The 26396-nt window shown below is 34.8% G+C and overlaps 1 protein-coding gene across 8 annotated transcripts in view; it reads right to left on the bottom strand.

Moving 5' to 3' along the window:
• The window catches only part of ESYT2 (extended synaptotagmin 2), a 207106-nt gene that overhangs the window by 30850 nt on the left and 149860 nt on the right, over positions 1-26396 (bottom strand). For 5 of the 8 annotated variants that reach the window (XM_023740181.1, XM_023740180.1, XM_023740178.1 and 2 more), the window contains 8 exons: positions 20221-20276; positions 15949-16069; positions 12889-13065; positions 10463-10545; positions 8672-8720; positions 7074-7163; positions 6488-6583; positions 684-746 (listed from right to left, as the gene is read on the bottom strand). In XM_023740181.1, coding sequence (XP_023595949.1) covers positions 684-746; positions 6488-6583; positions 7074-7163; positions 8672-8720; positions 10463-10545; positions 12889-13065; positions 15949-16069; positions 20221-20276 — 735 coding nt within the window. The remainder of the gene's footprint in view (positions 1-683; positions 747-6487; positions 6584-7073; positions 7164-8671; positions 8721-10462; positions 10546-12888; positions 13066-15948; positions 16070-20220; positions 20277-26396) is intronic. The other 3 variants (XM_004385890.3, XM_023740179.1, XM_023740182.1) reach the window with 3 other exon arrangements.

The raw sequence follows: 26396 nt of genomic DNA, 5'->3' as shown, positions 1-26396 counted from the left end.
CCCCCCGCCCCGCTACCACCACCAAATATCTAAGCCTAAAATGTTCAAAGAAATCAGAGAAAAAAATAATAAAACATTATAACTCATAGAAAACTTTTAACAATTTTGCCAGAGAATACATGTTAATGTCATATTTTTCTGGAGTTGAGCTTAGTTTTCAATATACCTCATTTAATGAAATTTAAAGCTTCTCAAAAGATTTATCACCCAAACTAAGAAGAACCAAAAGCCATGAGATTGCTTACTCAGAGATGGTCTTAACTCCACATATCAGAAGAGTTGATTTTTAAATGTCTATTCATAGCTCATAGGAATACCTTTAAATAATCTAAAAATTGGTTAAGATTTTAAACAGAACTTCTATTTCACCATTTTTTATGAATTCAAATTCAAGTAAAATATAATGATTAAAAAACCCCTTAAGATACCTGTACATCTAAGGCTAACAAGAAAGAAAGCAAATTTATTATATTGGTAATTTAAAAAATTTATCTTCAAAGTTGACTAAAATTCTCCTAACTCTGAATTCTTGGGTAACGAAAGCAAGATCTAACTAGGCAACTAATTATTATATTAGTATGGAAGGTAATTTGTGACTTTGAGAATTTGAGAATCAAGGTATCATCTCTTTCAATATGCTTGAATGAACTTTGTGACCTTAATGGAAAACTGTATTAGTTTACCTTTAAAGCTTTCTGAACTGCAGTCTTCTTCAAGCCATCGGGGTTAAATTCTAATGGATTATTCTTTCAAGTCAGAAGAAAATGAATATACCAAGGGTTAATAAAAAACATGCAATGAGGATTTTATGTAAGGTTAATGACATGAAAATTTATGAGAACCAAAAAACAAACAAAAAGTTCTTTAAACAAAAACCACCAAGAAGCATTACACCAAAAAACACAATAAAAGCCATTTATAAAATTTGTCTACAAGCCCAAGATTTTAATCTTAGAATAAACCTTTAATCTATAAATATCAAAATGCATTTCCTTATCCTCTATAATCACTATTCTTTTATCCCCTCATCCCCAACACTTGTCCTTTGGGACTTAAAAAATGCAAGAGTGAAACTTTAGGAAAGAACTCCATTCACTATCACTATCTTTGTGTGAATAAACCCCTAAAAAACAACTATAATTAAAGGTTTCAACTAAAGTACAAATTAATGCTCAAGTTGTTCTCAAACCAAATCCTATCCTATAATAGCAGATGCTATTTTTATTCCTTCTGAAATTTACCTTTTTAGTGCAAAATCATAACAGAGATAGAGCCAATTTTCCTACTCTGGCCCCTCATTCTTCTCCAAGTATAAAATATACAAGTTGACCTACATCATCTTAAAAGTTCCTTCTGGCTTTACAGTTCTGTTATTATGGGTTTTATTTCCTACTTTGACTGATTTTTTTTTCCTAACTCATTACTTTTCTGCCCTTACAGAGGCAAGACTGAGTTGTTTTCCAAACTCCTTCCTGATTAACATTTAAATATTTTATCATTAACTTCAAATGACAAATTAAATTTAATTTTGTATTTTAATTTTTTATTAAATTGCAAATTTTAAAATGAAAAATAATGAATAACTAATCTTCCAGACTTCAACGCTGTGTGGCAGGCTGGGCCAGATGAGATGATATTTATCTGGCTAAGCAGTAATTAATGAGACACTGAAGCCTGGTCTTCAACCCTAGGCTGCATATTAAAACAGCCCAGGGAGCTTTAATGAAAACACTGAATCAATTTAATCAATCTTTAGGGGAAGCCTGGACACTGGTATTTTTTAACAGCTTCCCAGGTAATGCTGATACAGACTAATGCTGGGAACCATTTCTCTAAAGCATGAGGACTGATATTCTTCATATATCATAAGAATCTTGTTACCTTTGAACTTTTTCCCAAAACTAACTTTTCAGATAGATATGACTTGTGCTAAATATACATATTATTCCAACATGCATCAATTAAAGTAAAGCAAAGAGAGATGCTATTGTTTGGGAGTAGGGTAGCACAGAGGAACAGTGTAAGGTCCGGTGAAACTGCACAAATTTTGGAGTCAGACAGACCAGATTCCATTCAAATGATGCCACAGTAGGGGTCCAGTCATGAGGCTTTAAAAATGTCACTTTACCTTTCAACCTTGGTCTACTCACCAAAAATGGAGGCAGTAATAGCCACCTGTAACTTTTTTAATGCAGGCCAAAAATAACTTACACAACCTAGCATCATCATGCCTAAGGGTATCAATAAGTGTCGCTATTATATTAGGTATTAGTGTATAAATACCACATAATTCAGAACTATAGCATTCATCTTAGATAAAGTCCAAATACAGAATTATGAACTTATAAACTTAATACAGTGAGAACAAATTCACTTTATACTAAAATGGAGTAAAAAGAAGGGGTCAAGAACGTAGACTGGGGTCACACTCCCTGTGTTCAAACACCAGTTCTGCTACTTACAAACCATGTGACCTTGAATGCCTAATCTAAGTTACTTATACTCTCTGTCTCAGTTTGCTTATCTATAAAATGATAACTATGTTCTGAGGATTAGCTGGATTAATAAATGTAGAGTCTTCAGAATTCTGCTTGGCTCTTGGAGAATGCTCAATAAATGTTAGCTATCATGATTATTTATAAAAGTCTGAGATTCTAAAGCTGGCCATCATGTGTCAGAGAACATTATTGTTCAAGTCTGAAATTCAAGCCTAGGATTTGATCAAAAGAAGGAAAGCAAAGTTCTAAAAGTCCAAATTATAAAAAGAGAATTTCCAGCATGGGGATCATCGGTGGTAACGCACTCATGGAGTTGAAAATTAAAAGTGCTCCTGAGAAGGTAGAAAGTAAGAGAGCAATGGGACTGGCAATCATCTAAAATCTTTACTAGAAATAGCAATTATCTCAGTCTTTTGGGGAAACTTGAGAAAGCACTGATCTATACTAGTCATTTTCTATACTGAAACGAATGGGTAAAAAAAACAATCAATTTGTTCAAATTTATTTTACAGAACATTTAATGGGATGCATATATTCTAATAAAAAGCACAGTATCTGATTTTGATAATGCAGGAGGAAATTTAATGTTTATAACCCAGAAATGTTGTAGTTAAATATTACAAAACAATTTAAAAAAAATCGTGATACAAGGTCAGAGATAGTTCCTTTAAGTGAAGCAGTTGTATGATGGGAAAAAGAAACTTAGAAAAATTATTGAAGACAGATAAACAGAATTTATGCAGCAGAATTACACTGCCATCTTTACCAGCTTATGATGGAATTTGCCACTAAGAAACACTGAAGTAGAAAGCTATTTTATTAAAAAGTGAGAGAAGAAGTTGTCATTATGTACCACTTACCTCATTTTGACTTTTAAAAGGGCTTTAAATAGGGAGAGTCAGGATACCATGCCTATCACTTACTACTGGTGTGACTCTGAACAACTCACTCAACCCTTCCAAGTCTTCATTTTTCTCATCTGTAATATGGGGTAAAATACCTATTCTTCAAGTTTTGCCCCCACCTTTTTTGTGTCAATAAAAATAAACTGAGAATGCATGTGGAATTCCTTTGGAAACAAAACTGAAAGCTCTATAAAAATGCAAAGCACTCCCATTATTAGACTCAAGGGCCAAACGAACTTTAAGAATCTCATTAATTACTGAATTAAACCTGAAAGGTGGCTTTCTAGACTAATGACACAAAGCCACTGGTGGCTTTCTCCGAGCCCAACACAAGTGAAAATAACTATAATAACTAAAAGCACCAAGAGCTGTACCCTTACCAAAGTGCCAGAGTGTAAAGACTACAGGGAAACAGAGGAAATGAGATCAAAATCAGCTCCCAAAGAAAGGTTAAAAAGTGCTCAATTATCCACTCCTGGAATTACCTAAGTTCCTTACAGAAGCCAAATTGTGAAGAAGGCAAATTTTCAGGTTAAAAAAAGTGGGTAATCTCATCTATTGATGTAGCTAGCCCCACCAACGACTGACAGTTTGCCTGCACGCAGGGCATTAAAAGGAAGCCCGTCATGTGCCAGGCACAGAGCAACCTGGGTCCTTACTTCTGTTTTTGGTCAGGAGAAGGAAGTAGATTTAAGAAAGTTACTTGAATGCTTACAGAGAAATATTTACAACTTACATTGAGATGAACCACAGGAAATTAAATTGTAATCATTATGGTTTCATTTTTTCCTTAGAGAATTTTTATTTACTTATTTTCCCATAGGCTAGTAGCAGTTTACGAATGTAAGGCTTCTTCATAATGACTCGCTAGGTTTGTTCATCTCGTCATCAGACATACTCAACAATGTTACAGTAGTGTTAGATTTTCAAAAACAAGCACAAAAGAAATACACAGTGACTGAAATCATGCAAGAAAATAAAAACAAGCATGCCAAGTCATTCCACCATCGAACAGATCACATTAGAAGTTCTAGTCCACATTCTGGCAATCCCCATTAAAAACAAAAAGAAAGAAAGAACACTGGAGAACTCACAAATAGTGCTCTATAGACTGAGGTAGTGTTTTCACAAAATACTAGTCCCGATGCTCTCCTCTCTTTTAAGTAGCCACACCCAAAGTTTCCCTCGTAGATACTCTTAGGAAAGTGGAAACGGAAGGAGAAAGCAAAGAATGATGGGTTGTGGTAAATGAATGCACAAAAAGCACTAATAAATAGGAGTGCAATGGTAGAGTCAAAGAATTCTACAATAACTCTGTTCAAACTAATCAGCAAGTGTTCCTGTTTTAAATAAACACCCAACAGGGCAGAGGTTTTGTAAAAATTCTTTGCCTCTGACAGCCATAACATACTTCATGCACAAAGTACTCTTTTAATAAAAAGGTTAATAAATTCACTTTCTTTTTTTGCTTATGTGACGTCATTCAAATTCAATCTAATGTGACAAAACAGACAGTTGTAAAGAGAAGCTTAATCCTTTCTTGCCAATTCACCAGTACTATTCTCTTTATCCTAAAATATGTAACAAATTCACTGCCATCAGGTGTTATAGAAGACGCTATAGCAAACATTATTGTGGTTAAAACAAAAAAATTGTAACATACAAAATATTCAGTAGAAGGTTAAATAATAATGAAACAACTTTCATTATTTCAATTGAAATTATAACAGATAAAGTCACAGGCTTTAGACTGGAAGATTGGCCAAAAGTTAAGGTAAATATTTAAAGAGAAATGTAAGAATTTAAGAAGCTAAAATCAGCCAAGAAAACTTCATTGAAAGAAAGAGTACAATTACACACAACATAGTTTCCTTTCGGCATGAAGAAATTAAATGACCAATCAGGTTTTAATCGTTAATATTTCTAAATAAAAGGTACAGATGTACAAAGTACATTTACTTCATCTCATGTGCCCAAGTTTCCTCCAAAGCCCAAGTAATGCACAATTTTTAAAACTTGATAGATGCTACATGAAACAAAATGTGAGTATTTCATGAGATATAAGAAAACAGTTTAACTATGTTAAGGTGAGACTATATTAGAAAAATATAATTAGTGTCCAAGATGAAACATTCATAATTTAGAGTCTTAGTACACTAAAACCTGTGAAAGCCGGGATCTGTGTAAGGCGGAAACCTGTCAGAGAAGGAAAACTCAATATTTTCCACTAAAATGAGTGATAGGAAAGTGGTAAACCTATACCCTGTCACAGGCAGAAAACTTGCTAGACAGCAGTCCGTCGAGTTCTGGCTCTCACGGGTTTCACTGTATTTTAAAGGACTAAGTTAAATGTTTCTTTGCTTTCTTGTCCACTTCATCAAGTAAAATGAATTCACTTAAATGAGTGAAAACTTTACCATGCATGAAGAATTACACAATGGAAAATCTTGAGAGAGAAAAAAAATCCTGTATCTGGAGGCAGTAGTCTTTCTTTCAACAAAATCAGCCATTGGCACAATGAAATAAAGCATGAATGACCACCTATTTGAACAAGTAAAAAAAAAAAGGCACTCAAAAATGATACTGAAAAATTATAAACCCTAAATAGTGGAGTTTAAAGTATCTCAGTGTAAGATCACACTATGCTCCACATGGTTGAATTAATATGATTTTTCTTCTTTATAGTTATAGTTAACACCATTATAAAAACTATATTCTACAATTTTTTTCTAAGAGCAAAAACAATTCAGATGCAAATAAAAGCATATGCTTTTAAGCTGCAGAAAGTCAAGTCTCTGAGAGTAGGTCACTTAGAAACATCTTTTGGTCTTCTTTTTCATCTGCTAGAGATGCACTGAGCACCTTAACAAAGCTCAGAATATTCATACAGCAGCATTATTCTTCTCCTCCCTAATGCTTTGGAAAATGCTAAATCCCAGAAACTCATCCACTGCCATGGTACAGCAAAACACAAGCAAGACAAGAGCAGTTGATACAATGGTGGCTGAACAAAGCAGTGGTTTTCAAGCAAGATTTGCTAGAAGGAAATAAGCACTCAAAATGGGTTACCACTGCATTACTTACTGGAAGATTCCTTGCTGAATCTAAATACAAGATAAGCAATGCAGAGGAAAGACCATCATTGGCTTGGTCTTTGTCAGCTTTGATGTCTGTTAGCACCTAAAAAGTAATGGAGGGGGAAAAAATCTCAACAGGCATGTTTGTGTAAAATGTGGACTATTCCTACCTGATTATATTATGTCTATTATGCACAAGAAAATGAGAAAGGTGGAGAAATAAACCTCTATATTATGTAGTATAAAGAGAATAACTAAAACAATAAATATATTTAGATGACAGACTATTATTCCACACAAATCAACTAAATGAAGCACACAGGTGATCTGTGGCTCTCCAAATCCCTGTATTCTATCAAGCACAAAGTTTGAAGCCCCTATAAATCAGGTGTGAATAACCTATAAATTTCTTTTTAAAACAATTTCATTTTCCTTAATTTATGCCTGATGCTACGATAGTGACTTATAGGATAATATTCAAAATTATTGCTGTAATTTTTTTTTGGTTACCAAGTAACGATACAGTTTCAAAGAGACTAGTCTTAACTAACAGGAGTGGTTTAGTTATCAAGAGAAAAAACACTTCACAGTACCTTATCGAGATTTGAAGCATTTGGCATTAATGTGAGCCATTCCAGTTTCAGGTGAAGCTTTCCTTTCGGAACCTCATCCAGAGTGAACCACTGAAGAGAAAATAATGTTTAAATTCAGAAAAAGTTCCCTTGAATCCAAAATTCAAATTAAACCCAGTATATCCAAATGTCAGCAGGTGCTCACTAACTGAGAAATATCAATTGTTTTCAATTAATGGTTAAGGACTGAATCTTGCCATATTTAGATCTACGTTCTTTAAATGCTTGGTGACTTAAATGTTCGAAAATGATAATGCTAGCAAGCAGCAGTTAGCACTCATACAGTACTTCCTGCTTGCTAGAAACTACGTAAATGCTTTATATATATTAATTCATTTAATCTTAACTATAATCCTAAGAGGTAAGTATTATTGTTATCTCTATTTTAAAGACAAGGGAACTTGGACTATTTGAAAACTTCAAATGTTTTCTAATACTACCAGTCATCTATACATGGGCTTTAATGGAATTTAAAGGCCAAGATAAAAATACAACATTGATCCCAAACACTGAATTTCAATATCAGGTAAATTAACATATTTGTTTTTATTCATCATCATGTACAAATTAATAAAATAGTATACAGTTATTTCAGCAATTAATCAAAGATGATTCCAAAACATTCAGTGGTAAGAGAATGCCACGAAGGCAACGATTTATCTATTTTGCTCAACTCTATTTGCTCAACTCTGTCTATTCAGTACATAAGAAGTAGACAAGATGTATTTGTTGAATAAATGCTGAACAAGTATGGGAATGAAAAAGGGTACTTTCAAAGCAGTAGATTGTCAATAATGATTTGGTTAATTACACTTCACTTATCCAAATCCATGGTGGCATAGTAGTTAACAGCTACGGCTGCTAACCAAAAGGCTGGCAGTTCGAATCCACCAGGCACTCCTTGGAAACTCTATGGGTTGGTTCTACATTGTCCTATAGAGTCGTTATGAGTCAGAATCGACTAGATGGCAAGGGGTTTAGTTTTGTTTTTTTTTAATCCAAATCCTACCCATCCTATAGAAGCCACTATGAAATTTCCCTTTGTTTTTTTTTAAAAAATATATATTCCCTGCTCTGATAGCAATATCCCTGCTTGAAGTAGTGTCTTTTTCCTCTAAATTCCCAATGCATTTATACATATCTTTTATGTAATAATTTCTCACATACTGCACTGTGACATCTCCTCTGTTAACTCCAGCTATATTTTAAATTTCCATTACTAATTAGCTTTGTACATATCTCTACCTTAACTCCTGAAGCAGAACACACATTTATCCAAAATAAAATTAAGAGTTTTATGTTTTGTATCCTTAAATATTTCTAGCATATGGAGGTATTCAATAAACATTATCTGATTTTATTCTTAAATTTCTTTCACTTTGCTATTACTAAAAAGCCCAAGTTTCTAATACTTGTGAAGCAAATATTAAGTTCATGTAATATTAACTAGATTCCTGCATTGTATAAGTAGGGTGATAATGGTGGTTTCACAGTCCTCAGGCACACAGCAGGTACTCCATCAACATTTATTAAACAGTACCAATATTTAAACAACTTACTTCATCTAAAAGGCGCTCCTTTTCAACTTCAGTAAGATCAATCATGAGACTACAGAAATAACAATACAACAATTTTAGAAGACAGAAGCACACTTCTTACAACTGCAACAACCTTAAGCATTTGTCTATGAAAAAGTGTTCCAGAAATGCAACAAATTGCTGTATAGTTTATCAAAAAACAGACTGTTCTTTCAAAAGCTTCCTCAAGCTTATATCCAAGAGAATAAAGAGAGGTGAGGAAAAGAGCAGGGTTGAGCTTCTGTGAGATCAGAGATCTCGGTTTGGTCCAGCAGAGTTTAGAGCTATAAAGAAGCTAAACTTTCATACAATATAGCTATGTACAATGTATCAAACATATTTCAAATTATTTCAACCCTCTTATTTCCCGTGTTCTCCCTTGGTAATATCATCCATCACCATGGAATCAGTTATTCACATACACTGATTTACCACTTTGACCTCTGTTCCAGGCCTTGCTCCTGAGATCTAGACCCGTATCTCCAACTTCCCATTTCACCTGATGTCCCACAGAAGCCTCTCACTCAACTTGTCTAAATGTAAGCCCATTATATTTCTCTTTAAACAAGTCTGCTTCTCAGATACTGTTTTAAAGAATGGTACCACCTGCACAGAAGTCAGAAACTTAAAATTCATCCTCAATTTCTCTCTTTCTCCTCCCTTGACTAGGATGAGATGATTATGCTCTTTATTTTTTTCTTGTAGCCACCCCCTTCTCTGTTTCTGCAGTTTATGTCTCAGTTTAGATCCTCATGATCTCCTTCCTCATTTATTACAAGAGTCTCCCAATTGGTCTCCTGGTCTTCAATCTCAATCCTTTAAAATACAATCAACACACTGGTCTTACTAGAAGGCAAATCTTAAAATCTTTCAATTTCTCCTTGTTAAATTGCCTTATGAACGAATTCTGAAGTCATGGCTAAATATACAAGGCCATTCCTGATGAGGCCCAAACCTCTCCATTGTCACCTTTCCCTATATCTTTCATCACAATAAATTCAATCAAATAATAACCAAATTCAGTTAAATAATAAATACCCCATAGAAGCGTATTATTTAAAACCTCATTTTTTCATCTATACTAGCTGTTCAATTAAAGTAAATAAATTATTATTTATTTTCCCAATGTGCAGGCACAATGTAGATTGCTAAGTCTCAACAAAAATTAACCCAGCAACTTGAGGATAAGTGATCTTTGCATCAAAAGGTAAAAACTCATTTCTACAATCTAGAATACAGCTGTCCAACAGAACTTTCTGTGATGATGGAAATATTCTATATCTGTGCTGTCAATATGGTAGCCACTAGCCACATGTCGGAGCCCTGGTTGGTGCAGTGGTTAAGAGCTTGGCTGCTAACCAAAAGGTCACAGTTCGAATCTATAAGCTGCTCCTTGGAAACTCTACGGGGCAGTTCTACTCTGACTTGATGACAACATATACAGTTAGCCACGTGTAACTACTTAGCACCTGAAACATGGCTACTGCAAGTGAGAAAACAAATTTATAATTTTATTTCATTTTTATTAATTTAATTTAAATAGCTACATGTAACATGTGGTCACCATAATGGACAGCACAGATCTAGAAGCTTTCTTTCTCTTACTTAAATGTGAAACTTTTAAGGAATAAAACATGTTTTAAGAAACCTAAGGTGAAGCACATGTACATAAACAGATTTTTAAAGTTATATTACAGTTTTAAGGATGATTATTAAAAAATAAAAGAGAGAGAGTGATTATATGTTTTCTTCAAGTATTCACAAATGATTTACCTTCCTAAAAAGTCATCCTTATCTGGGTCTTCATCAAAGAGCTCAATTTCTAATTCCTGCCCAGGATGTTCATAAACTAAAGCCTGAAAAATTAATGATTAGTAATTATTTTGCATTTTTACTAATTTTTAGTCATTTATTGAGTACAATGAAGATAATAAATATTAACATGTATTTTTCTTCAGTGGCAAATTGTTTTTTTGTTTGTTTTGTTCTTTAGTGACAAATACTTTTTAAAGCACTTATATGTTTTTATTATCAAACCATATCTCTTGATGATGAAGAGGTTATTTGAAATACTTGCTCATATATTAACAGTCCATTGTGTTTGTTTTCTAGTTATCTGGGATTACACTTCAACAGGTCAAGTTCAACCACTCCAAAACACAGCCACAGGGCAAAAACCACAAGCCTAGTGCTGTACCAGGATTGGGATAGTTTCACAGATGTAGAATACAATATTCTGTCAAGTTGTTTCATTTAGAACACCGACAGCCTACCGTCCTTGGAATAACCAGAAATTACCCATTTTACCATCACTCAGATTAAGAAATTTAGCAATATATAGGATTGACAAGTGAGTGGGAAAATGGGATGCTGGCGGGAGTATAAACTGCACTACCTTTCTGAAGAGCAATTCTGCAAAAATACATCAAGTCCTTTAAAAAATTTATTACTTTTGATCTGGCAACTCCACTTTAAAATTTTTATCCAGGGAAAATTTGGTCAAGTGAAGAAAAATACATTCACACTATATCTGTTCAGCAATGTTTATAATATTGAACTAAAAATAGCCTAAATCTCTCTGGGCAAATAAATTATGGTACGGTATCTGTTCAATGTAACAGATATTAAAAAATACATAGATATATATTTATTGACATGTAGAAGTGTCCGTATATATTAAATGAAAAGTTTGCAAAACAGTATATAACTGATCTCATTTTTGTATGTATTTATGTATGTTAATAACCACATTTTATAATTAGAAAAAGACAATGAGTTATTCACATTTTGAAAAATACTTTGCCAATTATTTATTGTGATAGTATTAGGTAATTAAGCTTAAAATTTTTGTGTTGGCATTTTATATCCCTCACAAGAATGCTGTAAGGTACATATAGAAGGTACGATACTTACAGAACTTTTACTGGCCTAAAAATGTCCTGTGCTTCATCTATTCATCCCTTCCTCCTCCCCCTGAATTACTGATCTTTTTTTCTGTCTCTATAGTTTTGCTTTTTCCAAAATGTCATATAGTTGGAATCATAACGTATGTAGTGTTTCTAGACTGGCTTATTTTACTTGCAATATTCATTGAAGGTTCCTCCATGGATTTTCATGTTTGATGTCTCATTTCTTTTTGTTTGTCTATAAGACATCTTGGCTGCCTTCAATTTTTCTCAATTACAAATAAAGCTGCTAAAAACATTTGTGTGCAGGTTTTTGTGTGGACATAAGTCTTCAATTCATTTGGGTCAATACCTAGGACTGTGATTGTGGGACTGTAATGGTAAGAAATTGCCAGACTGTATTCCAAAGTGGCTGTATCATTTTGCATTCCCATCAACAATGTTGCTCCACATCCTTACCAACATTTTGTGTCGTCGTCAGTGTTTTGAATTTTAGCCACACTAAGAGATATGTAGTGGTATCTCATCCTTGTTTTAATTTGCAATCCCCTAATAACATGATGCTGAGCATCTTTTCATAGGACTATTTGCCATTTGTAAATCTTCTTCGGTGAGGTGTCTGTTCAAATCTCTTGCCCATTTTTGACTGAGTTGTTTTTTGTTTTTGTTGAGTTTTAAAAGTTCTTCGTATGTCTTGAAAACAAGTTCTTTACTAGACATGTTTTGCAAATATTTTCTCTTAGTCTGTGGCTTTTTTTTTTCTTTCTCATAATAGTGTCTTTTACAGAGCATAAGTTTTTAATTTTAATGAAGTCTAACTTATCAATTATTTTTCTTTTATGGATGCGCTTTTGCTGTTGTATCTAAAAACTCATTGCCAAACCCAGGCACCTAGATTTTCTCCTATCTTATCTTCTAGAAATTGTACAGTTTTGCATTTAACACCTAGGTCTGTGATTCAATTTGAGTTTTTTTTGTGAAAGGTGTCTGTATCTAGATTCTTTTTTTTGTGTGTGTGGATGTACAGTTGTACCAGCACTATTTGTTGAAAAGACAATACTTTCACCATTGAATTCTGTTTGCTCCTTTTCCAAAGATCAGTTGAGTATATTTGTGTGGATCTATTTCTGGGCAATACTTTTTATAAAGATGGGAAATTAAAGCTAAGAGAATTTAAATTACTGCCTAAATTAATCAAACAACCATGTGACAGAACTGGAATTAGAATTTAGATACCCCTGTTTAGTGTCTACCACATTCAATCAAGTTACATTACTTGATTCAACACATTACCTCATAAACTTCATTCCACTTTGGACTAAGATTTTCTTTGATAACTTTGCTTTGGAAGATTTGGTTGCCAACTCGAATAACTCCATAGGGGTCTGACTTTCCCTTAAGAAGTCCCTTAAGGTAAGTATCTTTACCCTGAAGATCCTGAGCTTCAATAAAATGTATCCTTAGAACACCCTGAAAAGAACAAGAACAGACTGTTCATTTATTTAATAAAAATGAAATGATGGCTATATGCCTGATACCACTCTGAAACTGGGGATGCAAAAGTGAACAAAGTGAAGACTCTCTTTTCATGCAGCACAGATTCTAGCAGGGGGAGAAAGACAATAAGAAAATAAATATTTAATATGTCACGAGACAAGCGCTAAGTAAAAAAATCAAGCAGGGTAAGAAGACAGTGCCAGAGTGGTGGTGTTTTAGATAGGAAGAATAAAGAAGGCTTCTCTGTGTTCAGAGACCTGAGGAAAGTGAAGGAGTGAGATACACAGATATCTGGGGAAAGAGTTTTCCCGGCAGAGGGAATACTAAGTGTATATAGGTCCTAGAGTGAGACTATGATTAGCCTGAGGGCAAATGTGCATAGTGACAGGAGATAAATTAGAAAGGCAGCAGTAGACCAGATTGTATAGAGTCTTATGGGTCATCAAACAATCCCATATCATGGTACTACAGTAATAACTAACACTATGGAATGTATCAGACTGATGAATAAGTACTTGATATGCATTAATTACTTGATTCAATTTTCAGAACAATCTTATGAGATACTGTCATTGAATTCATTTTATATTATAGATGAGGAAACTGAAACTTTTCAATATGTACTACTCATAGACTTTAAACATAGCTCTCTTTTCCTAATAAGTTGTTTTACTGATTGAAGAAAAAATATTCATTCACATTTCTTTCGATGCAAACAAAGGTGATAAAGTTACCTTTTGGTAGAGTAGCACCCCTCCCTTTCTAAATTGTAGTTGTGTGCCATCGAGTTGATTCTGACTCCTAGCGACCCTATAGAACAGAGTAGAACTGCCCCATTGTGTTTCCAAGGTTGTAATCTTTATGGAAGCAGACTGTGTATCTTTCTCACTCAGAGCAGCTGGTGGGTTCAAACTGCTAGCCTTTTGGTTAGCAGCCACATGCTTAACGACTGTGCCACCAGGGCTCTTCCTTTTTTAATTACAGGGTAATATTCCTGACTCAATCAGCATAGGAAGATATGTATTTCTATAGATAAATACGCTTTTAAAAAACACAAAAATAAAATTTCTTGTGTATATTTTTATATGTCTTAAAGTTTAGATAATCTGGCAATATATTTAAATGACCTAAAACCAAAAAACCAAACCCATTGCCATCGAGTTGATTCTGACTCATAAAAACCCCATGTGTCACAGAGTAGAACTGTGCCATAGGGTTTTCTTGGCTGTAATTTTCAGGCCTTTCTTCTGAGGAGCCACTGGGTGGGTTCAAACTGCCAACCTTTACATTAGCAGGCAATGGCAAACCGCTTGTGTCACCCAAAGACCTTATTTAAATCACATAGAGCTTAAGAGGGCTACATTTAGGCAGACTGATTGACCAACAAGTTCTCACTCATACTCAGAAGGTAAAAAGCAGTAGCAAGGAAACTTGAGGATTTCTACATGTAAAGGAGTTCTTGCACTTTTCAGAGATGAGAATTGTTTAAGTTAAAAAAAAAAAAGACATTCTTTTCTAATGTGTAATGTCACATTTAATCTGCTGAATGCCAACAATATAACTAATCTGGACATCAAATTAACTGGAGTGTTGTACTTTAAAAAATATAAGACTATTTATGAATGTTTGTTGATTTGTATACTATCACTGAGATCTAATTTAAGTTTAACTAGAAAAAGTAAAAACGCATTAGGGAAAAGTTGTCTACTTGCACTTCAGGAAACAAAATCAAAACAACAATACACATACTGAAATAGGACCAACTTAACACTTATTTTAGTAAAAAATAAATTGCACTGTGTGCATCAATATTACTCCTTATTGCAGACAATACCATGACAGGATTTCTTAACTGACTTCTATAAGCAGCCTACTTCTTCTGTCAACTATATTAAACTAATATATGATCTATTACGATAAGAAAAGGAATCCAAATTCCAGACAGACTAAACAGATATGGACTAAATAGATATGGGAGTTGCTAAAAGTTCTCCTTAAATTTAGAGGGTAAAAGAGAATACCAGAGATCACTCATTCCAATAAACTCTTCAATGACCTAGCAAAAAGGAATTTAATGTTCTTAACTAAGTAGTTCTCACTTAACCTTAAATTAATCTTTAGTGGTAGTATTAGTTTACCAACTATACCAAGTTATTAATGAGTTCTCAATTACCCAACTCTGTGTGTCAGACATCATAAATATTTTACAGATGAAGAAACTGAGGCTCAGACATGCCAAGTAATAGGCCCCCAAAAGTAAAGCTACTACTAAACACAACTAGATTCAAATCTAGTTCTGACAGACTCCAAAGCAAGCCCATGCTCTTTCTATTTTATCAAGGGTAGTGGTGTTATTAGTGCTTCTTCTAACATGTTAGTTATTAAATGAATGCAAAGATAACCATATTGTAATGTCTGAGAGAAAATTAAAAATCATTATACAAAGTTCTCATAATGTTCTCCAGGAAAACCGGCACTTCTCTCTCAGAGCTGTTACGTTTTATAAAAACAAATACAATCAATATCTGTTTTCTAAGATGATAACTAAGTTATCTGTGCCACTCACAGCTGTCATTTATTACTTCCAATAACATTTGCTGAATTAAATCCCTATTAATACCTCTGAAGAACATGACTGAAGTATAACTACCCAGAAGTCTTGTGACAAGCTTTAGGTCCAAATGCACATAATCACATTTCTTAAGGAGCATGGTAGGAAAAACTACAATTACTGCATTAAGATACACTGTAGCAAGTTAGCTGTCAAGAGAAGTATAAGATGTTAGAACAACCAAACATTTGAAAAGGTCCTCAATATCTGTTTTTCAGTATCAATGGATCTTAAGACACCCTTACCTTTGGTATAGGAAACCGCAACTGAGCTATCTGAACTTCAGTGACAAGAGGAACGGTGATTCGATTGGGAAGCACCAGATAGTTCGATATTATATCCAGAATGATAGTATCTGATAAACCACTGTTAATTGGGAAGTAAAAAGAACAAACCAACTATCAGACATATCAACATCTGCTACCACTTTTAACAATAAACTTATAACAAACATGATATCAATATCCCATTTATAGCATAAAAAAACAACAAAAAACCAAACTCGTTGCCGTTGAGTCAATTACAACCCATAGCGACCCTATAGGACAGAGTAGAACTACCCCATAGGGATTCCAAGGAGCGGCTGGTGGATTCAAACTGCCAACCTTTTGGTTAGCAGCTGTACCTCTTAATCACTGCGCCACTAGGGCTCCATGTACAGATAACTCCTATACTACTACTACTATTATAGTACAGGAGTTATCAGATAACTCCTATACTACTACTATTATAGTTATCTGATAACTCCTATACTACTACTACTACTATTATAGTATAGGAGTTATCTAATTTCTTAAACATACTATTTAAAAGTAGCATTTTGATATTTTAGCTGCTATATTGCTTGGTGACTATGATGTAGAGTTAATTCTTAGAATACAAGGTAATATTCCGGTTACATTTCATAATTTTCTAATAGCATTTCATAGTTTCCTAAATAACTTCATGACAGATTTGATAGTGTATAACTAAGATACATTTTATTAAATTTCTTTTAACATAAAATATTTCAAACATACATAAAAGTGCAACACATAACAAACATCCATTACATTAAAGTTTTCTCTTGTACACATAGCTCCTAATGAAGCAAAAAAATTTATACTCTATTCAAACATTATCAAACAGTCTGAGTACAGAATACTGTAATAATTTTGATACACTATATACCACTACATAGTGAACTCAGTAATAGAAGTAAAATTACTTAAGCTAAAGAAACAAATGTACTTTTAATATATTTGTCTATTCTTTAGCGTAAATGTGAGAACTGTTATGTGTATGTGAAAGTACTTTTGAAAACATATATAAATGCAACTTTTATTGCTATAGAACACCTTTACCTGAACTGTAAATTTTTTCAAGAAATTTATCTCTTGATAGTACTTTTAGATATTAAAATTATGAACATACATATGTAAAAAAATTATACATATAATAATATCCATCGGTATGGAGCAACAGTCATCATCACTCAATGAATAATGATTGAATATCCATAGGAACTCAGGTCCTGTGCTTGTTGTTGTTGTTAGTTGCCGCTGAGTCGATTCCTACTCATGGCAACCTCATGTGTGCGGAGTAGAACTGCTCTATAGGGTTTTCAAGGCTGTGACCTTTTGGAAGTAGATCACCAAGCCTGTCTTCTGAAGCACCTCTGCATGGGTTCAAACTGCCAGCCTTTCAGGTAGTAGTCAAGTGCTTAACTATTTTCACCAGGACCTGGTCCTGTGCTAGGCCCTCTATAATATACGATGACAAACAGGATAACGTACCTTATCTTAAGGACCTAATACTTTAATATAGGAAAAAGACTAAAACAAAACAAAAAAAACCTCTCTACTCTATTCATGAATAGGCAAGTTTAATTAGACTGTTAATGATTCCAAAGAGACTAAGAGGGCTTAAGCATGTAGATATTGGATGCATGGTGGTCCTTCAAAGCTTTAATACCAACAATACTCTTCTAACTTTAGACATTTTTTTCCCTAAAAAAAAAAAAGCCAGTTTCATTTACACTGAAAAGTCTTGTGAAGCAGGTTAACTCCTTACTGATGATTTAAATGTTTTAAAGAATTCCTTAGCTGCTATAGTAATAAGCCAATCACCTTAATAGTGTGCAGAGTTATTCTGACCTTGCACCTATTAAACTATCAGCAATTTTTGGCAAAGGTTTCATCAGAGGCATTTTTACTGTTATTAGCCTTCATATCCTTTAACAAACATTCAGCCTTCTCCTGAGTTATTATCAGGACTGTTGACACTGATCCCTTGCTTATCCACTGACTTGGCCTGACTTTTACTGACTGTCTTACTACATAGGAATGGCACCTTTTCATATTTTGTCTGATCCCCTTTGTCATTCGTAATATTCTTCCTAATCAAAAGTGCATGTGTAACATCTGTCACTTTTCTCACCACTTTTAATATTATCATCCTTATTTTTTTTCTAACATAATTATAATCCCTTCTTACATCTTCAACATTCAGTTTAGGGCTGGAGGGTTTGAACTTCCAACCTTTCTGTTAGCAGCTGAGAGATTTAACCATTGAGCAACCAGAGCTCCTTATTTAAAGGTAGGGATATTAAATTTAAATAGCTAGATATTTGTTGTTTTTGCCTGACTAACCAGCACCCGTACTTCTAGTGAGTTTTTCCTCTGGGGAATCACTCCATTCTCAGACTTTATGGTCTTAATGAGGCTTTTTCAAGCAAGTTACCCATTTTTCTGCCTCCTCTGCAGCAGGCCTGAGACCCGCATCTGATCATCAGAATCACAGGAATTTGATCAAGAAAGGACATCTGATGGATAAACAAAAGTCAACCCTGCAGTTTTGCTGGATCTAGTAGAAAAGAGGTTCTTTTTCAACAAGGTTGCTAAGTTTGTAGAAGATAGAAGCTGCTAACAAAGCAAGACCTTGCATGAAACAAAGCTACGGGGGGGTGGGGGGGGGGCTGGGGAGTCAACAGTTGAATAGATGGTACTTATGACATTATTTGGACATCAATACTTAGCTATGCATGAAGTCATCACCAATAATTTATTGGTTAAATTAATTTCTAAGCTATTTTAGGGGAAAAAAACACAGATTAGCAAAATATCCACTAGAAACATATACAGCTTTAACCAGTAAGTAATACATTTTAACCTTCAAATAAAACAGTAAAGACTAGCAAAAGTTGAGTTTAGAAGGTTGCAATTTCAGAACTTCCTGTCTGGTAATGTAATAGGTTTGTCACAAATAATTATCATATACCATCTGTCATGGACTGAACTGTGCCCCCCAAAAATATCTGTCAACTTGGCTGGGTCATGATCCCCAGTATTGTATGATTGTGTATCATTTTGCAATCTGATGTGATTTCCTTATGTGTTATAAACTCTATTGCTATGATGTAATAAAATGGATTAGCAGCAGTTATAGTGATGAGGTCCACAAGATTAGACAGTGTCTTAAGTCAATCTCTTTTGAGATACAAAAGAGAGAAGCAAGCAGAGACACACGGGAACCTCACACCACCAAGAAAGCAGTGCTGAGAGCAGAGTGCGTCCTTTGGAACTGAGGCTCCTGTGCTGTGATGCTCCCAGATCAAGGGAAGACTGAAGGCAAGGACCTTCCTCTGGAACTGACAGAGACAGAAGGCCTTTCTCTGGAGCTGATGACCTGAATTTGGACTTGTAGCCTACTAGACTGTGAGAGAATAAATTTCTCTTCGTTGAAACCATCCACTTGTGGTATCTCTGTTATAGCAGCACTAGATGACTAAGACACCACTTAAGACTGGATAATTTGTGACACAACTAGAATGACTTCATTTCTCTCCAAGCAAGGATGTGCCCTTAATGAACGTTAATGCTTACTATATGAAAGTTTTCTCAAGTTTTAAATATTAGACTGTTACAGAATAGTGAAGGGACTTGCAGTGATATATAAAACCTTCAAATTCCTCACCTCCCATACTCAAATTCCTGGAGGAGCTGTACAAGTTAGCTAAGTTCAGTCTTGACACCTATTCCTTTCAAACAGAAATGGATAAAGGTAACAAAAGATGGAAAGAGAAGGGTGTAGCTACAGCTTGAAAAGAACCTGGAAATGGTAAGTTTTGAAATATATATTTACTTTCAAAGTTTTCAACTGGTTTTGGGAAAAATAAATAAAACCAAATTAAAAAATTAATTTTCATATTAAAACGCTGCAACTTTTCCGAGCTACAAAGACAGGGAGGATGCCTCATGATGAATGAAAATTAAAATTAAGATAAAGGACTCAGTTTAAACACTCTTAAAACCATTCTAACTTTAGCTCATTGAGATTTAAGTAGTTGGACACAAGGATATGAGAACAAAACACAACTGTACTGTTTACTCATTTCTCATATCAGAGCCTACTGAGAAAGCACTAATTCTACCTGATAGACATAGGTCTTAACCATTCTCATATGATTTTTATGACACTGAAAATGCACATTACATCGTTAATGAGATAATTATTATAGGACATTACATAATACTTACTTCAACCCAGGGATATCTAGAAGATTAGTTAGTCCTGTCCAGTTAATTTCCAAAAGCTGTTTTTTAAAAAAAGGACAAAATATTAAATATCCAAGCAATAGTTTTACTACATCTAAATTACCAAATCAAATATACAAGGTTTGATCTTTATAGACAAAATGAGTTAGTACGTAATACTTGTAATACTGTCCTACAACTTTTTTTGTCACTTTGTAATATATCAAGGTCATGAAGAACTACCTCTTTTTTAAAAAAAAAATAATCCTGTAATTTTCTCCAGTATAATCATACTATAATTTATTTATCCATCCTTCTACTGATGGACACTTAGAATATTTGCAATTTATTATTATTATGACATGTAATGCTTCAATGAGCATCTTTTTACACATGTTCTAATGTATACATGCAAATATTTCTACTGACTAGCATTCAAGAAGTGTAATTTTTAGTCAAAGATTTATGTTCATTTTTAATGTTGATAGATACTAATTGCCCTCCAAAAGTACTGTACCTATTTACACTCCTACCAACAGTGTATGAAAATGTTCTTATTCCATACCCTCACCAAAAACCAGTTCCTATGAGAGTGAAAAATGATAGTTTATTTTATATTTTTCTGATTATTAGTGGTACACGGTTCCCTTCATTCATTGGCCATTTATACCCTTTTGTCATAAATTGTCTTCCATAAATTGTCTTTGTATGTTTTTCTAATGGGTATTTTATCTTAGAAAAATTCCTATATTGTCTGGCTAAGACTCCATTAAAAGATGTAGCTTGGTAAAACCTATTGACTAAAAATAGTACTTTTCTTATCAAATGGATATTGCACATAATAAAAAGTACTGTGTTTTACATTCATGAAGAAATGCTAAGCAAAGCTGTAACTATTCATATAGCTGGTATAATAAAACTGCTCAAATCATTTTGGAAGTAGATGGTTATAAATAAACATGAACTAAAAGAGTCAAGATGCTTTTGGCTAGACCAAAACTAAAGGAAAAAGCAACAATTAAAAAAAATCCTGAAAGACTAAGATTTTTTAACATTATTAGAGAATTGAGATACAAATATAAAAATCAAGGAAAAAAACTATGTAACCCTTTGAAGACTTGGTGTCATATTCTCGTGGGACAACTCAGTCAATTGGTATAATATAGTTCATGAAGTTTATGTTCTACATCCTAGTTCGGTGAGTAGTGTCTAGGGTCTTACAAGCTTACAAGTGGCCACATAAAATACAACTATTGGTCTCTATTCATCCGAAGCAAAGGAGAAAGAAAGAAATACAAGAATCAGAGAAAGAAATGGTCTACAGAACTGTCTACATGAACCATGGCCTCCTCTACCTTGAGACCAGAAGAACTTGACTACGCCTGGCTACCACTACTGAACGTTCTCATCAGGATCACAATAGATGGATCCTGATAGAAAGGGTGAAAAATGTGGAAAAGAATTTCAAATTCTCAAAAAACCCAGACTTACTAGACTCATTTAGACTGGAGGTATACTTGATGATTACTGCCTTGAGATACTCTTTGAAGCTTGAACTGAAACTATCGCCTAAAGTCACCTTTTAACTAAATATCAGGTTAGCTCAAAAAGTAAAGAATGTCTATAGAAGAATCCTGATCAAAAGGAGGAAAATATAGAACAGACTTTCAAATTCTCATGGACTCCAGCTTCTGGAGCCACAGAGGCTGAATAAACCCCTGAAACTATTGCCCTGAGATAATCTTTAAACCTTAAACCAAAAATATCTCCCAAACTCTTCTTAAAACCAAACAATAGTCTAGCTTAACTAGTAAAAAACGTCTGCCTTGAGCATTATGTTCAATCTGTATGGGATCAAAGTGATAGCAGCAACTCAAAAGATAAGATAGGTAGGAGCCTTAGGAGGCAGTGAATTCATGCTAATGGGGGAGGAAAAACTCAGAGAAGGAAGGTGAGAATGGATACACAACCAGAAGAATGTAATCAATGTCACTGAATTGTACATGTTAGTAATGGTTGAAGTAGTGTATGTTTTGCTGTATATATTCTCAACAACAACAAATAAAGTTAAAAAAAAAAAAAGTAATGAATATCACCTTGAGCACTGCACTCTTTTGAAAAATTATATATGAGACCAAATGGTCAACAGTTACTCTAAAGCATGAATGAGAAGGTTGGGGGGCAGTGAGAAGTGAGACTAAGTTAATGGGAATGGAAGAACTAGAATGGAAATAATGAGAATGTTGACACAATCTGAAGAATTTAACCAATGTCACTGAACAATATGTGTAGAAATTGTTAACGTTGAATGGGAAATTGCTTTGTTGTGTATACTTTCATCAAAAATACAATAAAATATTTAAAAAAACCCATGTATTCCTAAATTTGGATTAGAAATATCAGTATGAAGTCATACTTTCTTCCTTTTTTTTTTTTATGGAGGTTTTTTTGCAGTGATTAAGTACTTGACTGCTAACTGAAAGGTTGACGGTTCAAAACTACCAGCTGCTCCACAGGAGAAAGATGTGGCAGTCTGATTCTTTAATGATTTACAGTGCTGGAAACCCTATGGGACAGTTCTACTCTGTCCTATAGGGTTGCTATGAGTTGGAATCGACTCGACAGCCAATGGGTTTTTGGGTTGGAGTACTGAATAGGTCTAGAAGCAATGACAACCCAGGGGCATCCAGTAGCCCCTAGCATTCTGATGTTGACCTCTAAATATATTTTCCACTAAAAGCAACCACGGGTTTTAAAGAAATGGCTGGTTCTTGGACTAGGGTAGAAACTGTGCAAGATGAGCTAGGAGCATCTTAATTATATCAGAAGGCAAGGAAACACTCAGACTAATGAAAGGTCCTGTCAGAAAGACACAGGAATCAACTTGAAGGGGCTACATACAGCTGGCTGAAGACAGGGCAATTTGAGTATCAAAAAGAACCATGATTGTAGTGGACTGCATCACATCAAAAAGTTAAAAATCCATAAGTTAAGAAAAAAAAAAATTCATCGGTCACCTTTGGAGCACCATTCTGGAGCACCAACTTTTCATTCTTAAAATTGAAAAATAAAGGGAAAGAATCAAGCATTTATATGTTTTTCATGCGTGAACTCCTTTTTAGGGTAACCAAATAAGGGAAAGTTCTTAAAAAATAATTTAGCTGAAACAATGCAGAAGAAATGATAAAATGAGTAACGTGTCATTTTGGAACACCTCCTGCAGTAGTCCTAAAACTTCACTTTGTATCAGAATCCCTTGGAGGACTTGTTACACAGATTGTAGGCCCATCCACAGTGTTCCTGGTTCACTGATTTCAGATGGGACTTGAGAATTTGCATTTTCTGACAAGAGCGAAGGTGATGCTGAAACTGCTTGTCCAGGGACCCCACTTTAGAACCACTGCCCTAAAGTAATCATGAATGTAGGCAACAATCATTACCAGATGCTAAAACTCTAACGTGAAAGATGGAGGGGAACTTTATAAGGGAAAATCATGCTGACACCACCTACTGACAAATTTTAGCATCACTATAAGTGACACTACATAATACTATATATGCCTAGTGATGGAATACAATAGGAAACACACAGCACCAACTATGAAGTATTTTTGTCTAAAAAAAACCGAACCTGAATCCGATAAAGCCTTTATATCTAACTACTAGTTTACAGGCCCCAACACATCTGTGAGTTTGTCGTACTGTGGGGGCTTGCGTGTTGCTGTGATGCTGGAAGCTATGCCACTGGTATTCAAATACCAGCAGGGCAACCCACGGCAGATAGGTTTCAGCTGAGCTTCCAGACTAAGACAGACGAGAAAGAAGGACACGGCGGTCCACTTCTGAAAAGAATTAGCCAGTGAAAACCTCATGAATAGCAGCAGAACACTCTCTGATATAATGCCAGAAGATGAGGCCCTCATGTTGGAAGGCACTCAAAAGACGACTGTGGAAGAGCTGCCAACTCAAAGTAGAGTCGACCTTAATGACGTGGATGGAGTCAAGCTTTCGGGACCTTCATTTAATGATGTGGCACAACTCAAAATGAGAAGAAACAGCTGCAAAGATCCATTAACAATCGGAACATGGAAGTTACAAAGTATGAATCTAGGAAAACTGGAAATTGTAAAAAATGAAATGGAACGCATACACATCGATACCCTAGGCATTAGTGAGCTAAAGTGGACTGGTATTGGCCATTATGAATCAATCATACGGTCTACTATGCCAGGAATGATAACTTGAAGAGGAATGGCGCTGCATTCATTGTCAAAAAGAACATTTCAAGATCAATCCTGAAGCACAACGCTGTCAATGACAGGATAATATCCATACACCTACAAAGAAGACCAGTTAATACGACTATTACTCAAATTTATGCATCAACCACTAAGGCCAAAGATAAAGAAATTGAAGATTTTTACCAACTTCAGCAGTCTGAAATTGATCGAACATGCAATCAGGATGCATTGATAATTACTGGTGATTGGAATGCGAAAGTTGGAAACGCAGAAGGATTGGTAGTTGGAAAACATGGCCTTAGTGATAGAAACCATGCTGCCGGAGATTGCACAATAGAATTTTGCAAGACCAACAACTTCTTCATTGCAAATACCTTTTTTCACCAACATAAACAGCGATTATACAGGTGGACCTCGCCGGATGGAATATACAGGAATCAAATTGACTACATATGTAGAAAGAGATGATGCAAAAGCTCAATATCATCAGTCAGAACAAGGTCAGGGGCTGACTGAAGAACAGAACATCAATTGCTCATATGCAAATTCAAGTTGAAACTGAAGAAAATTAGAACAAGTCCACGAGAGCCAAAGTACAACCTTGACTATATCCCACCTGCATTTAGAGACCATCTCAAGAACAGATTTGACACAATGAACACTAATGACCAAAGACCAGACAAGTTGTGGAATGACATCAAGGATATCATACGTGAAGAAAGCAAGAGGTCATTAAAAAGACAGGAAAGAAAGAAAAGACTAAAACAGATGTCAGAAGAGACTCTGAAACTTGCTCTTGAATGTCAAGTAACTGAAGCAAAACGATGAAATGATGAAATAAAAGAGCTGAACAGAAGGTTTCAAAGGGCAGCTTAAGAAGACAAAGTAAAATATTATAATGACATGTGCAAAGACCTGGAGATAGAAAACCAAAAGGAAAGAACATGCTTGGCATTTCTCAAGCTGAAGGAAATGAAGAAAAAATTCAAGCCTCGAGTTGCAATACTGAAGGATTCCACAGGGAAAATATTAAATGATGCAGGAAGCATCAAAAGAAGATGGAAATAATACACAGAGTCACTATACCAAAAAGAACCGGTCGACATTCCACCATTTCAGGAGGTAGCATACGATCAGGAACCAATGTTACTGAAGGAATAAGTCCAAGTTGCGCTGAACTGAAGGCACTGGCGAAAAACAAGCCTCCAGGAATTGACAGAATACCAATTGAGATGTTTCAACAAACAGATGCAGTGCTGCAGGTCCTCACTCATCTACGCCAAGAAATTTGGAAGACAGCTACCTGGCCAACCACTGGAAAAGATCCATATTTATGCCTATTCCCAAGAAATTGATCCAACCGAATGCGGAAATTATTAAACAATATCACTAATATCACATGCAAGTAAAATTTTGCTGAAGATCATTCAAAATCAGCTGCAGCAGTATATAGACAGGGAACTGCCAGAAATTAAAGCTGGATTCAGAAGAGGATATGGAATCAGGGATATCATTGCTGATGTCAGATGGGTCCTGGCTGAAGGCAAAGAATACCAGAAAGATGTTTACCGGTGTTGTACTGACTTTGCAAAGGCATTCAACTGTGTGGATCATAACAAATTATGGATAACACTGCGAAGAATGGGAATTCCAGAACACTTAATTGTGCCCATGAGGAACCTGTACATAGATCAAGAGGTAGTCGTTCTAACAGAACAAGGGGATATTGCATGGTTTAAAATCAGGAAAGGTGTCCATCAGGGTTGTATCCTTTCATCATACTTATTGAATCTGTATGCCGAGCAAATAATCTGAGAAGCTGGACTATCTGAAGAAGAACGGGGTAACAGGATTAGAGGAAGACTCATTAACAACCTGCTTTATGCAGATGACACAATCTTATTTGCTGAAAGTGAAGAGGACTTGAAGCACTTACTG

Source organism: Trichechus manatus, unplaced genomic scaffold (genome assembly GCF_000243295.1).
Source record: "Trichechus manatus latirostris isolate Lorelei unplaced genomic scaffold, TriManLat1.0 scaffold00149, whole genome shotgun sequence".
NCBI classification, from domain to species: domain Eukaryota; kingdom Metazoa; phylum Chordata; class Mammalia; order Sirenia; family Trichechidae; genus Trichechus; species Trichechus manatus.
Note: the sequence above shows the minus strand (reverse complement) of the source record. Positions and strands in the feature narration are given on the sequence as shown.